Source organism: Condylura cristata, unplaced genomic scaffold (assembly GCF_000260355.1).
Source record: "Condylura cristata isolate star-nosed mole 26May11 unplaced genomic scaffold, ConCri1.0 scaffold00026, whole genome shotgun sequence".
NCBI classification, from domain to species: domain Eukaryota; kingdom Metazoa; phylum Chordata; class Mammalia; order Eulipotyphla; family Talpidae; genus Condylura; species Condylura cristata.
In genome coordinates this window covers 6,005,695-6,020,370 of record NW_004567127.1, presented here as the reverse complement: position 1 = coordinate 6,020,370, position 14,676 = coordinate 6,005,695, and the positions used below count along the sequence as shown (strand labels likewise).

Here is a 14,676-nt window from a genome sequence, read left to right as displayed (position 1 = left end):
CTCAGGAGAATCCAAAGCTGGAATCCAAAGCGTCCTCTCACACGGCCCTGGGAGCCGTCCCATGCTTTATAGCTTCACCTGGTCTGCCGACTCTGCCCATCATTAAGTGGGGTGGGAACATGCGGCCTAAAACTTCTTACCTAAAAGAAGTTTCCAGGCAAAGGAAAGCCCTGTAGAAAGATTTTGCTGTCAATCTCACTTCCAGGTAATTAGGAATTTATTGAGCTTTCAATGATGGTGGTTTGCTTTTTGTCATAGTTATATTCTCTTCCTTAGGCTAAATCAGGGAGAGATTGGGAAAGTCCCTTAAATAATTGGGTAGTCTGTGGGGAAATCTGTGTTTTAATGATGAAGATCCCCATAAATACAGTCTGTTTGTGGAAAATTTCCGGGGAGGAGGGGGCAGGAAACGTGATGCCAGGTGCTTAACACTAGATGGCGCCAGTGAGCTATGGACAGTAATCCAGACCTGACCACTGGGCCTTTTCCCCCCACCTCTACCCTTCAAACCTCATCTCCCCAGCTTACAGCTTCCACGAACCATTAACCCATGCTGCTATTACTGGGAAAGAGCAGGATTAACAAAGGCAGTGTCTGGAGATGTCAGCGCAGCACGCTCCTGTGCCAGGGTGACTGTCTAGAAGGCCTGGCTCCCAGCTGTCCATCTCCTTCCCCTGTCCCAGGATCCTGCAGCCTAGGCGGGAGGTGGTTAAGGCTTCTGGCAGCTCAGCAGTGGGGCCATCTGTGTTTGATCAATCCAGGCGGAAAGGAGGGGGTGGGGGCCATAAAGAGACTGAAAACATTCCAGAGTAGTGAGAGAGACCAGAGATCCAGAAAGAGAACGCACCGCCCCCACCCCGCCTCCAAAGTAACCCGCAGGCTCCAGTGGAGGAGCCTGGGGCACTCATCCACATTGGTGCCGCCAGCCTGCAGCCATGGGGCCCCGCAGCGCCTCGCTCCTGGTCTGGCTGCTGCTGTCGTGGCCCAGACCCCTTCACGGCCAGCAGCACCACCTGATGGAGTACATGGAGCGCCGGCTGGCCGCCCTGGAGGTGAGTGGCTCCTCATCCCCGCGCGCATGCCCCGCCTGCCCTTGAGTCTCCTCTGTTGCCAGGAATCTGGGGGTGACAAGACAGCTCTGGAAGAAGCTGGGCAAAACACTCTCTCCATAAGAGACTTTCAAAACAGCCAGCCCTTGTCTTTGCTCACACCCGTAGAGCAATTCCAAAGCACCCAGACCCTTGTGCTCGAGGCCCCGGGATCAGAATGGAATAAAAAGACAGGAGAGCCAGGTTGGAGCCTGCATCATCAGGAGAAGCTGGTGGTTCTGTTGATGTTGGATGTGCTCAGAAGACGTGCAACTTTCCGGGGGACTCTGAGCTGGGCCTCTGCACATTTAGCATCCCTGAACATCTGGCCCTTCTCTGGCGGGGTTGAAAGGAAGGGTGAGGCCTGGCTGCTCTGGAATCGCCCCTCCCCCCACCCCTGCTAGGGCCTCTCCAGGCCTGGGAGTTGTAACCCTCAGCCTTCCCTCCTGTTCCTAAATCCTGGCAGGAGCGTCTGGCCCAGTGCCAGGACCAGAGCACCCGGCAGGCCGCAGAACTCCGTGACTTCAAGAACAAGATGCTGCCGCTGCTGGAGGTGGCCGAGAAGGAGCGGGAAGCGCTTAGAACCGAAGCGGACTCCCTCTCGGGGAGAGTGGACCGTCTGGAACGTGAGGTTGACTATCTGGAGACCCAGAGCCCAGCTCTCCCCTGCGTGGAGCTTGACGAGAAGGGGGCCGGAGGCCCCGGGACCAAAGGCAAGGGCAGAAGAAACGAGAAGTATGACATGGTGACCGGTAAGTGACCTGAGCGGGCTCCCAGCCCACCTGGGTGTTCACATGGCTTTTCCTCTTCTTCTCCACTTTGGTTCTATCTTCCGGAATCTGTTTCAGGGAAATCTTTGTAGCCAGAGTCTCATCCAGCAGAGTCTCTGGGGAGCCCGGCCTGGGTGGGGGGGAGGTGCCCTTCTCCCCAATCCTCCCTAAGGGGGGGGGGTGGGCCCACTGGGCAAATTCGGGCACTTGCCCAGCAGGAGGGGGTTCCTGGCCACAGCCCCCACCTCCTTGTCCTCTGCTTTCTCCTCCCCACCAGACTGTGGTTACACAGTCTCGCAGGTGAGATCCATGAAGATCCTGAAGCGCTTTGGGGGCCCAGCTGGCCTGTGGACCAAGGACCCGCTGGGGCCCACGGAGAGGATCTACGTGCTGGACGGGACGCAGAACGACACGGCCTTTATCTTCCCGCGGCTGCGCGACTTCACCCTGGCCATGGCTGCCCGGAAAGCCTCCCGAGTGCGCGTGCCCTTCCCCTGGGTGGGCACGGGCCAGCTGGTGTATGGAGGCTTTCTTTACTATGCGCGGCGGCCTCCGGGAGGGCCGGGCGGGGGCCGTGAGGCCGAGAGCACGCTGCAGCTCATCAAATTCCACCTGGCGAACCGGACTGTGGTGGACAGCTCGGTGTTCCCCGCCGAGGGCCTGATCCCCCCGTACGGACTGACGGCCGACACGTACATCGACCTGGCAGCCGACGAGGAGGGCCTCTGGGCCGTCTACGCCACGCGGGAGGACGACAGGCACCTGTGTCTGGCCAAGCTAGACCCGCAGACGCTGGACACAGAGCAGCAGTGGGACACCCCGTGTCCCAGGGAGAACGCCGAGGCCGCCTTTGTCATCTGCGGGACCCTCTACGTGGTCTACAACACCCGCCCGGCCAGTCGCGCCCGCGTCCAGTGCTCCTTTGACGCCAGCGGGACGCTGACCCCCGAGAGGGCGGCGCTCCCCTACTTCCCCCGCCGCTACGGCGCCCACGCCAGCCTGCGCTATAACCCCCGCGAGCGTCAGCTGTACGCCTGGGACGACGGCTACCAGATTGTCTACAAACTGGAGATGAGGCGGAAAGAGGACGAAGTTTGAGGAGCCGGCCTTGCTTTGGGGGACGTCTCGCAGCCTCCTGACATTTCTCTCCCCTCCAAATTCCTTGTTTCTCATTTTCAGGGTGGACTCGCTGTGGCTTGGACCCCGTATTTTTAGCCAGTGGAAGCCAGGCCCTTACAGCCCCTTGATTTTGTGCAGGACTCCGGTCAGTACTTGAGTAATCCTTTGAGACTGACAGCGAGAAAACCCTTTCGCCTGCCCTGCCTCAAGGAATGTTAGGCCAGAGAAAACCCAGACCCAGACCTCAGTCCGGCAAAAGGGCACCCGGTTCTCTCCTGCGGGACTTTGAGTCAGGAGAGGCCAGGAGGCGGCTGGAGCCACCCTCCGCTCTCCTCCCTTTGGTGCCGGAGAGAGCGCGACTTTCTCCCCATCATTTTGTATTGCAGCATTTTGCATTAAAAGGAAAATCCACAGCTCCTCTCCTGTGTTTGCTTGGGGGGGGGCCTCAGATTAGATTTCTCACCATGACCCTCCATATTCCGCCTACCCTCTCCCCACCCCGTAAGCCACATCAGGCATTTGGCTTTCTCTAGTTACAGGTTTCACTGAGAGGCGCCCAGGGGCAGCCTTAGCCCCGCCACTGGAGGGGGCCAGGCTCAAGGCCCCCCACACCACCAGGCTCCCAGAACCACCTGGCACCAGGCCTCCGACCGCCAGACCCTGGGGTCCTGGCTTCCCACTCAGTTCTCCGAGGTTCGGAACCAGGACAAGATTTTCGGCCCCTTGAAATATCTTCTGGCAACCGGAGCCCCGAGTGTGTGCGTTTTCGGCCAGAACTTTGTCACCTCTGCCCCCACCCCCTCTGTCCCCAGCGTGGAGCTTGTCCCCCGGGAAGGCTGCACGGTTGTTCTTGGTCCAGCTGCTCTGGCTTGCCTGCTGCCGCTGTGTCTGCGGTGTGGGCAGGGAGGAGGGCTCGGCCTGCCCCAGATGTGAGCCTCACCAGTTGCCCAACCATCCCGCTCTCCTCCCGCCCTCGCCCTGGTCACCCTCGACCCACTCCAGCCCTGGATCCTGGCTGAGTCTGTCCAGGAGGCCAAAGGACTTAACCCTTTCTGGCCTGCTTCCCTGGCCTCTGGCTTGGACTTGCAGAAGGCCATCGGGGGCGGGAGGAGGGAAGAAGAGCCCCCCAGATTCTGGACTCATCTTAGGAAGCTGCGACACCCTGAGCCAGACGCCGTCCTGCCCACCCCACAGGGACAGGGTGGGTCATTCAGGGCCGTTCGTCCTCCTTTGTCTCCTCCCCTCAGGCAGAGCTAGCTGCTCCTGACAGGTCGGTGAGGACAGGGAAGAGAAACAGGAACCTGCAAAGGCACTATTGTCGTGCACCACTCGGGGGGCCTCTCCCATTCACCCTGCCTGATGGAGGCTGGCAGCCATAATCACCGCCTGTCAGCCCCGAGGGGTCTGCCCACAGACATCTGGCTGCAGCCCCTGGGAGTGGGTGGAGGGGGAGGGAGTCTCGCTGGAGGGCTGGAGAGAGGGGTCCAGGCAGAGGCTGTACTTGGGGGGGCCTACTTCCCTCCTAGGGGGCACTGTCCAGCATTGAGCCTGAGCCCGTAGGTGGGCTGTGTCGATGGGGTGAGGGCGAGGCTCTGGCCCGCCCTGCAGAGAGCAGCCCCAGGCCGGGCCGCGGGGGTGGCTGCCAGCGTCCGGCCTCCTGGCATCTTCCTTTGCCGAGTCCTCAACGAGGGAGGGCAAATGGCCTTTTAAACAGTTTTGGCTTACGTTTCCTTGGAAAAGTTCACTCAGACTTTTCAAGAGGGCAGGAGTCTCTGGGGCCTTGTCATTTCTTACTTTTTGCCTTTTTTCTTGGCTCCTGCACAATAGCGAGTGCTATTTTGGAAGCGTTTTGGAAGGTGAGTGGAACTGTGTGGGCAGATCCAGTGAACTGTCCAAATTCATTAGACTAAATTATCTGCTGCCCAAGGCGAGCGCCTCGGGAGCTGAGTCCTAGCATCAAAAAGCTGCCTCGCCTCTTCCGCCCTCCAGCGCCAGCCAGCGCTTGGCAGGAGGAGGTGGTGACCTCTGTGGGGGCTGAGCAGAGGCAAGGGAGGACCCTAATGCTGAAGGAAGAGGCTAACGGCCCTCCCGGAGTGGGGGTGCACGCCGGGCCCCAGGGCCGGCCCCTGGGCGGCAGAAGCCACCAGGCTGGGGCTGGAGGAGAGGCTGGTCCCCAGGGTGCCCTCGGTGGGCTCGGCCCCCCACTCCGCTCCTGACGCGGTCTTAGAGCCGGCTGCCATTCTCATCAAGCAGCCTGGGTGGCAGAGAGGGCAGGACTGACGGGAGGGGCTGTTGACTCAGTGCTGCTCCTCTGGAGGCCCTGAGCTAACCGGAGCCAGCGTCCTTTCCCTTCTCCTCCTCTAGTCTCCGGTTTTCCGGGTCCCTTCTCTACCCCTCTCTCTGCAAAGGCGCCCCTTCTCTGAGGCTCCAGGGAGAACCCTGTTTGTTCTCTGCTGCCCCTTTCAGAATGCCCGGTTGAGGCCGTTCTGGGGAGCTGTGGACTCTGCTGTGTGCCGCTGTTGCTCCCACTTCTCTGTGGGGGGGTGTGGGCTTGGATCCGCGGGGGGCTTCTCTGTGGCTCCAGCCAGGGGGCAGGGCTGGCTCTTCAGCCGGGGCCCCTCTCTGCAGCAGAAGCCTTGCTGGGGCCTCTGTGCACAGACTGGACGTTTCTTCCTCCACTCCCAGGCCTCCCTGGCTGGTAAGCTCTCCTGCTCTTTAACTTCTGCTCTCACAGTGCAGAGCTTAAAAGATTAAATCTTTATTTATGGACTTAATAGCTCCACAGAAGAATTATAAGCCTGGAAGCCAATGCATTACTTTAAAGGGCAGAGGGAGAAAGTGCAAACAAAGACCTCCCTGCCCCCTCCCCCGGAACGGGGGTCTGACCCCAGCCCGAGCTGGACATCTCTCCGGAATGCTCTGGCACGACCTCTGTCCACACTCTACCTGCTGTCCGCGTGGATGCCTTGTTTCCTGGCTGTAGCTGTGTGGCCCAAGGGGAATCAATCAGATTCTCGGGGATTTAGAATGGCAGGTCAGGGAAGTTAGATCTGAGAGGGTGTTTGGAAGCATCTTCTGCCCACCCAGCTGCTGAGAGGCAGCGAGTGGGGAGGGGAAGGACAGGTGACGCTGGACAGAGCAGAGCAGGAGGTGGGGCGGGGTGGGTGGGGGAGCCTCCTGGCACCCCTCTGCACCCCTCCTGTGATCAAAGCCATCCCCTGCCCTTGGAGCCAACCACAGACCTGAATCTTTGTTGTTTTTTTTAAGATGTATTTACTGATGCTTACAGAACTGGGGTGCAGGCCAGAGGTGCAGAGATGAAAGGATTCACCAGAGACAGAGTGGGGAGCAGAACAAGCGGATTGATGAGGTACACTGCTGAGGGGAGCAGCGGGCAGGTCAGGAGCGGTCTGCTGTTGCGCCCTGTGGGTCAGCTCCCTGGCCGGGGATTGAACTTGTGCTGCAGTGGCTGCAGACAGCTTCACAGTGCTGAGACTTAACCCCTGACCACCGGGAATGCCCAGAAAGCTTTTAAAATACTAAAGGAAAGCTAGGTTTCAGGCCTTCCATCTGGACCCCGTTTACCTCAGGCACACCCCACCCGAGTCTGTCTCCATGTGATGCATCTTGCTTGCACACATGGGTGTGCCCCAGAGCCTAACACAGAGCCTGGCTCAAAGAAGGGGCTCGAACCCACTGTGCTGGGGCTGAGTGCCCGGCCACGGAGGGCATGCTTGTCTCCTAACTCGGGCCCTAACTCAGGGGTGACGTGTTGCCAGCAAGCAGTAAATGCTCTTGATGGCATTTTTTCAATTTATTTGAACAAAGACAAGCTACAGATAAAAACTGAAAGCTGTCTCCTTTCAACTGCAGAATTGGCTGGCCTCCCCACCGGGGCAGCATCCAAGGAGAAACTCACAAGCCAGACGAGTACATCTAAGTCCTGTGACCACCAGGGAGAACGAGGCTGAGTTACAGAAGACGGGGGTGGGGGGGAGACCTTTGTTGTGTGGCATCCGGTTCATAGCTGTTTTCTGGAAACACAGTCCGAGTTTCATAGATTGTGCCAAGAATTACGTGAAGTTATCTCTGGGAAGCAGTAACCCAGTGCTTGGGACATAGTAGGTGCTCAACAAACAGTTAATATCATCATCATCATCATCATCATCATCACACGAGTTCAGATAGCAAAACGCTCGTGGGTGTTTGCCTCGTTGGGTCTTTACACCCTTCCACGGGATGGGCAGTTCTCAGGAACCTGAGGATGACAGAGGTTAACGTTGATTTGTCTAAGGCCACACAACTCACGTGGTCCCGTGCTGCTTAGTGAGGGCGATACCTGGACAGTTTGGGGGATGTCGTCATCCTGTGCCCCCCTGGAGGGAAGTTACAGGACCTCCATGACACCAGCTCCCGTGTGGTCTGTGAAGACCTCTGGCAGTGTGTGGCCTGCCGTTGAGTGAAACCCCACTAAGAAAGCATGACCCGGAGTCCTGGGCTCAAACCCTCGTCCTGGAGCTGTGTGGAAGCATGGGGAGCTGCAGCAGCGGCCAGACCCAGGTGTGTCACACTAGCTCTGTGACCCTGGCTCGCGACACCCCCGACTTCAGGGGCTGGAACCAGCTCGGAGACCCGTGATGACAGAGTGAGCTGGTGTTTGACGGTATCCTGAGCCTCCTGTCCCGATCAGGGCGTCTTCAGCTGCCTCCTCTTTCCCTCTGTGCGTGGTCTGTGGGGAGACATGGCACCTGTCCGGCGCCATCGATCCCTGCGTGACAGGTGACATTGGGGTTGACAGGTGCCGCCACCAGCCACCAGGGAGGGACACTGGGCATCTGGAAGCATCGCCCTGCTCTGCACCCAAGCAGCAGTACCCACAATGTGGTGAGGCTTTGGCTTTCCTTCTTTTGAAAACATAGTGCCCCCAGCTCTGTTTCTCTCCTGTTCCATTTTCTTGCAAAGATATTTCAGCAGTTGAGTGCGTGTCCCGAGTCACCATCACTATTGACTTTTTGGACTTGCTGCTGATTTTGACAGATCCTTTGATACTGTTTCGGTTGCACTTGGCCTTCCAGATATTTATTGCTGTCCAATTGCACATGATTTTTGCTTTGGAGTGTTGAACGCTCTAGTCCAGACCCGTAAATCCAGGCAGTTGTCAAGCCCATGCGCTCCTCTCCATCCATCTGATTGCCCTTTGGGGAGAAGGAAGATAGCACAGAAAGAGCCCTGGGTGAAAGCGAGAAGACCTTTCTCTTTCCGTGTGGTCGGTCCGTTGTGGCTGAGCATCCTGGCTCTGCTCATTAGCTGTGACCTTGAGCCCCATCCAGCCCCTCTGAGTCTCAGTTTGCTCGTTAGCAATACAGGATCACGTGCCCTGGATTATCCTTTCATGGGCTTGCTGGGGTTCAGGTCCTAATATGTAAAGCTTTCTGGACCTGCAGGAAGGACCGTTGGAACCCACAAGCCCAGGGAGTGTTGTGAGGGCAACAGCTAGACCTTCTCCATCTTTCTAGATCTTGGGAGAGTCAGACACATACTAGACAGAGTTTGTAGCTGAGTGACCTGCTCTCAGTGACATAGCTATGATTTAACCTCTCTCGATGACTCAGAGGTGTTAGCAACATCAAGTACTCTCCTGAGCCGCTATGCCACGAGGCCTTCAGAAACAATTATGTCACGTGCAAGGGGCTCTTACACTTCCCCGCTTGCTGTTTCTCCTCCTCTCTCCCAGGCCCCTCTCAGTTTTCTCTGTAGCCACTGGATCTGCTTTGAGAAATCTCCATCACTATTTCTAATCCTCTCAAGGCTGAGATAGAACGAAAGGGAAAGGGGGCTTTGGGAGCTTTGAGGATGGCACACGGGCCAGGCTCGTCTGCCGGCATGGCAGGGAGTGTGGCTGAGTATCCCAGAGGCTGGAAGCCTGGTCTATTTTGAGCAGGAAGAGACCATGGCGTCATCTCGCCTTGCCCCTCCACGCAGACAAGTGTTCTCGAAGCCCTCACCGTTGCTCTGCTCACGGTGCTATCGATAATCCAGCCACTTGTCCAGCAGGTGCGTGCTGAGGCTCAGTGGTGTGCACCTCTCACAGCGCTTCCCCGTGACCTGGGGGCTTGCACTCTTCCTCCCGCACAGCGAAGGTAAACACGTGCAGATTTGGATTTCTCCTTTCAGTCCTCACTGCGACCTAGCAAATTCATTTCCCTTCCTCTTGTCCTCTCCAGCCCTCCTTAATCCTCTGTGAAACAATTTTTTACTGTTGTATGTTGTTTCGAAATCTAGGGGAACTTTCGAGATGTAAGCTAGAAGCACTAGCTTAGTGATTAATTAGGTAGGTGGAACACAGGGCAAATAGCAGATGTAGTATGGATTTTTCAATTGAGAGGGGAGTAATCTCATGAAACCAAACTTTGGCATCTGTTTGAAAGCCCATCACAAACTACCAACCCTAAATTGTGGTTTATTTACGTAGGTTTCTTTTTCTAAAGATTTATTTATGTATGCATACAGAACTGGGGTACAGGCCAGAGGCTCAGGGGCGGTGAGAGGCTTCACCAGAGACAGAGTGGGGAGCAGAACAGGCAGATCGACGAAGCACACTCCTGAGGGAGCAGCGGGCGGGTCAGGAGAGGTCTGCTGGCCATGTGGGTCACCTCTGGGGCCGGGGATCGAACTTGGAATGAGGTGGCTGTGGCCAGCTTGCTGTGCTGTGTCCTAACCCATTGCGCCACCAGGGAGGGCCCTATTTATGTAGGTCTTTAGTGAGGACGAAGGAGGCAGCTCAACAGTAACTGGTCTGTGGCCTGGAAATGAAGAGCTGGCTGGCCCTCTCGCTCAGGCCAGTGTAGAGGTTGGGCCCCGGCATGGAGCAGATGTCCATGTTCAAAGGGAAATTCAGCTATTTTCTGCCGGCATGACCTCAGTCTCCTCCTCTGTAAGAGGGCACCATTAGTACCCTCTTAGTATACCTCCCCCACTGGGGTGATGTGAGGACTAATAAGATAACGTGTGTGGACGTGTTTATAAGTCAGAGAGCTGCACAGTACCCACAGTGCCTCCTTCGCATCTGGAGGCTGTGTCTGTGTGGGGGGTTGGGGGGGCCAGAACGGCCGGGAGCTGCCCGTCCAGCAGGGGTGAAGAGATGCTGTGCAGATGACAAGCTGTCGTGAGAGGAGCTGATTGCTGCCAACCAAGTTGTGGCTTTCCCAGATTCCTAAAAGGGGACATGGGTCTCTCTCAACTGGACCCCACGACGGGACAGGACCGCCACCAGGCAGAAAGTATACAGTCCAGGTGTGCTGAAGTCCATGACAGTGTAGAGGGAGGGCCAGGGCTTTGGTCCTGGAGCAGGGAGAATAGGGGGGTGAGACACCAGCAGGGTCAGGAGAGACCCCCGAGGGACACAGAAGCCTGAGTGACATCCGTGTGAGAGACAGCATCTGCAGAACCCTCAGGTCAGAGCCACTGGGACGGACAATTGATTAGAAACTTCATGAATATTGATGAAGTGTTTACTATGTGCTGTGTGTTGTTCGCAACAGGGAGGAAGGCAGAGGCTGACTTGTTTTCACAGCTGCTGAGTGGGTGGGATGAGGTGGACAAGGCCGCCCGTGAGGCTGGGAGGGGCCACGTGACCGGGGCGCAGTGTGGCGGGCAAGGGGCCTGAGCCAGGGGTCACCGTGAGGACTCCCGTCCGCCCCGTGGCCACGGCGGCATGACCACCCGCTGGGCCGCTGCTGGAAGCTCCCGGTGGCCTCGGGCCCCGCACAGAGGTCATTACACCTCAAGGTTTCTCATTATTTGTGCAGGGCCCTTCTCAGGCCAGACAAGGCACAGGGACAGAGACTTCCTGTTCACAGCTCCAGGCCCAGTGTTCCGGTCAGTGGATATTCGAGGGGAAGAGGGAGCTGACAGGCAGGTGGCCACAGGGGAGAAAGGCAGGACCTTCCGGATGTTCTCCAGAGCCGGCGGGGAGTGCGCAGACACGGGGTTTTCCCCACAGGTCTGTGCTTTCCCTCAGCAGTGGCTTCTCTCCTGAGTGCAGAGATGCCCGGAGGCCAGAGCCAGAAGCTTCTCTCTCCGCCTGTCTCCCAGGAGCTGTGCTGCTGCCAGCCTTGCCTTTAGGCTGGGCTCGCGGGACTCCCCAGGGACTGACCTGGGCCTGGTGGCTTCTCTAGGGCACCCCTCTCTCGGGCCTGCCTGTTTACCAAGTCCTTTGCACCCACTGGACTCATCCAAATGCAGTGGTTTCAAAAGAGCCCATCCCACCAATCAGCATTTAATGAGAGCCAGGCTTGAGGGCAGGGCTCTATCTCAGGAGCCCCAAGACGGTGGGGTGTAGCTGGGGTGGGGGGGAGTGGGGCTGGTGGGATGGTTAAGGAAGGCAGGACAAGACAGGCCAGCCTTTCCCTCTGCCACCTACCACGAGCAGTTTGTTAGTGCCTTCAGGGGACATTTCTCGAGAATTCTAAGGAGGAGGAGGTCACACTCTAATAAGGGAGACCTTGGCGTCCCGGGAGAGAGGGCCAGTCCCACCACCCCAGGCCTGGCCGGAGCAGCTGCCAGACCAGTTCTGTGAGAACACACGGACCGAACCCTGGAGAACACAGAGACGTAAAAGCCAGCCACTCCAGGAGGGCCCCGTTGCCTGGGAGCTCTGAGAGGTAACACTCTGGCACGTGGACGCTGGCACGTGGATGCTGGCACGTGGACGCTGGTACATGGACGCTGGCACATGGACGCTGGCACATGGACGCTGGCACGTGGACGCGGGCGCATGGACGTGGGCACGTGGATGCTGGCATGGATGTGGGCATGTGGACACTGGCATGTGGACACTGGTACGTGGATGCTGGCACGTGGACGCTGACTGAACTGGAGCTGTGTGAGCCTCACAGCAGCCCAGCTGGGACAGCCAGCGCCTTCTGCAAGAGAGGGAGCTGTGGTTTAAACACAACACCTGTGCAGGTGACATACTCTGAGGTAGCAGCCGGGCTGGAGCCTGTCTCCAGGCCTGGGGCACCCCCAAGGTCATGTTGTGTGTGCCCTTCTCTGTGTGGGAACTGGGGAGCTCTCTGCATGGATGGAAAAAAGAGTACTGATGTATAGTCAGGGGGTTGGGACAGTGAAGAGGAGCCAGTGATGACAGATGGAGGAGAAGGAGGTGAGGCCTCACCCCTAAATCCAAGAGAGAGAGATGTCCAGGCGGGAGAGGTGTGGCCAGTGCTCAGAGCAGAGAGATGAGGGGGAAGAGCATCTGGGGGGCTGGAGGGAGTTGGCGGGGAGCACAAGTCAGGGAAGACGGGAGGCAGGGAAATGAGAGAAACTTTAAGAAATCAGGTGGCCTACGTGCAGATGGAAGACAGCAGTGTGGAGGGGCTGGGGAAGCTGTTTTCCAGTGTGTTCTCAGTGATGAAAAGGTGATTGTTCCGAAAAGAATGTAATCAGCCAGCACGAATCACCACTCGGGTTTAACATGCACTTTATGATCAATAGGATCATAAAAAAGCATTTAACAGCCGTGCCGTGGGTCATTCCCAGCTCCCTTCACCCTTCCTCTCTCCCACCCCGCAGCGTTCACCATCCTTAGGCCCGGATCAGCCCGTGCATTCAAAATACTGTCACTGCCTGGATCCGGGTCGGTGAGGTTCGTGGATCATTTCTTATGTTTTCAAATTCATCTAAGACCGATCTTCTAAAACTACATGTATGCAACTTTCCCTCACACCTTAGCATTATTCCTGAGACTGTCATGAGGGTTCATTCACTGTAGCTACCACTGTGTTAACAAGCCCTGTCCGTCCCCCTCTGGACAATAGGTTGGGTCCACTTCGCGCTGTCAAGAGCCATGTTGCAGGAAACGTCCTTGCTTATGTCCTGGGCCTCGGCCGCCCCCAGGCGCCCCCAGGTGCATCCCCGGGTGGTACTGGGCGCTGCCCAGAGTCTCTAGGCTCCCAGCTACCCTGTCCCTGCTCCCTGCGTGAAACAGCTGAGGAGGGTGAGGGCGGATGCTAATGCTTGGCTCCTGCCAGCCTGATGGTGAAGTGGTCTCTCATTACCATGCTAATGAGCCAAAGAACTTTTAGGACAAGAGAAACACTTGTTTCCAGAGGGAAAAAGGCAGGAATCTGGGTAGAGGTTGCTGACATCAAGGAGAGCCTGGAAGGGAGCGAGTGACTTAGGATGAGGCTGGGAACAGGGGAGAAGGCAGCATGGCAGACTTGTTGGGTAGGAGGCTAGTGGCCTGCTGAGTGCAGGGGGTGGGAAGCGGTGCTGAGCCAAAGAGGAAAGGGGGAGAGCGGACCGTTAACCAGGGGAGTGTGGTGGGAGCTGGCGGAGGCTAAGGGCCCAGCGGAAGGGGCCGCTGTCTGGGCGGGATCTTTGGGATCTTTGGCCAGCGCCTCCCCCTGCCCCCGGCCAGTACTGGTTACTGGGCAGCCACCAGAAGCCACTGACTCCGCTTCCCTACTGGCCTCTCCCCACTGCACGACCTCCTCACGTTGCACAACAGGCTTCAGGCCACAGACTTACTGTTCTGGCGGATGGAAGGTTCGTGTGAGCAGCCACACGCGGCAATGCCCAAAGGTAACACTCCTTAGGCCGAGTCAGTAGGAGCCCACAGCAGTGTGAGGGAGCCGATATGGTGCTTGGCTGAGGTCCACTTGGGGCTGAGTTTCTGTCGTATCCTGGGGGAAGGCGACATTGGAGCAGCTGCTGTTTATTAGGCACCTACTGCATACCAGGCTCCTGTCTGCATTCCAGCAACCACCCTGAGAGGTGTTATATTCAGCAATAAGGCAGGTGCCACTATCTCCATTTTGCAAGTGAGGAAACTGAACCTTCCAGAGGGCCCCAGGCCAACGGCCCAGGGAAATAGAGAAGGTAACACCTAATGAGACCAGGCAACCAGGTGACCTGCAGGTGACCAGGGCACTGATCTCAAATATCAGGAAGGGGTGAAGCTGGTTTCATCTGGCCCAACGTGTCAACCAGTCCCTGAAGGGGACTTCCCAGAGGAGGGACCCCGCGATGCAGACGTTCCCACAGCCCTGGCCTGCGTGCTCTGTCTCCTTGGTAACGGTGCGCTCCGTGTTTCTGGGTGACTGTCAGGGAGGCCCTGATGCAGGATCCAAGTGTGAGATGAGGCGTGGAACCAGACACTCTCAGCAGCTCCAACATTCTAGCCTTGTTCCATTTTCAGCAAGATGAAAAGTTAACAGGGAAGACGTTCAAAGGCATTGGGATAAGGGGTCCTGGGGCGAAATGCCACGGTGGCGTAGGAAATGAGAAGGTCGCCGCTAGTCTTTGCAGGGCAGAACTGGAGTCCTGCGCTCCTCTCCCTGGCCTGGTCTTGGGGACTGGCCTAGAGGGGTCAGAGGAAGGGTTCAGTGGGTTTCCACCCAAGTAGCGTGGTTCATTTTTCAGCAGTTCTGCCAGGCAGGTGTCTGGCTGAGGTTTAAATCTAATTTGTTTGCATTTCTGTGGCAAGCAGTCTCCGTGACTGGTTGCAAAGGGAGAGATTTGCTTTGCACATAATTTAATCCAAGTGTTAGTTAATGAGTTTGCTCCCCCGCAGACAAGGGGAATCAACAGCTCCCCCAGCCTCGCCTTCCTTGGTCATTAGCTAGGGTGCTGCTCCCTGCGCTAGTTAGATTCATGGTACCGCAACTCGGGTGATTTACCGTAACTCCTGATATTAA

General features: G+C 57.3%; 1 protein-coding gene across 2 annotated transcripts; it reads left to right on the top strand.

The window, feature by feature from the left end:
• Window positions 1-602: 602 nt before the first annotated feature.
• Window positions 603-3,383, top strand: OLFML3 (olfactomedin-like 3). Of its 2 annotated transcripts, XM_012729982.1 has the most exons (4): window positions 982-1,052; window positions 1,218-1,445; window positions 1,555-1,840; window positions 2,136-3,383. In XM_012729982.1, exons 3-4 carry the CDS (start codon window positions 1,624-1,626, stop codon window positions 2,954-2,956), a joined length of 1,038 nt encoding a protein of 345 aa, XP_012585436.1. In that variant the 5' UTR covers window positions 982-1,052; window positions 1,218-1,445; window positions 1,555-1,623; the 3' UTR covers window positions 2,957-3,383. The 2 variants fall into 2 exon arrangements, with proteins under 2 accessions (XP_004689684.1, XP_012585436.1); XM_004689627.2 differs by lacking the exon at window positions 1,218-1,445 and having other exon boundaries at window positions 603-1,052.
• Window positions 3,384-14,676: the final 11,293 nt, after the last annotated feature.

What these genes read in the sequence shown, in the direction of transcription:
- OLFML3 (XM_004689627.2), top strand. Translation starts at nt 936, where the DNA reads ATGGGGCCCCGCAGCGCCTCGCTCCTGGTCTGGCTGCTGCTGTCGTGG. An exon ending in GCCGGCTGGCCGCCCTGGAG is followed by an intron (nt 1,053 to 1,554) that starts GTGAGTGGCTCC and finishes AAATCCTGGCAG; the next exon opens with GAGCGTCTGGCCCAGTGCCA. An exon ending in GAAGTATGACATGGTGACCG is followed by an intron (nt 1,841 to 2,135) that starts GTAAGTGACCTG and finishes CCTCCCCACCAG; the next exon opens with ACTGTGGTTACACAGTCTCG.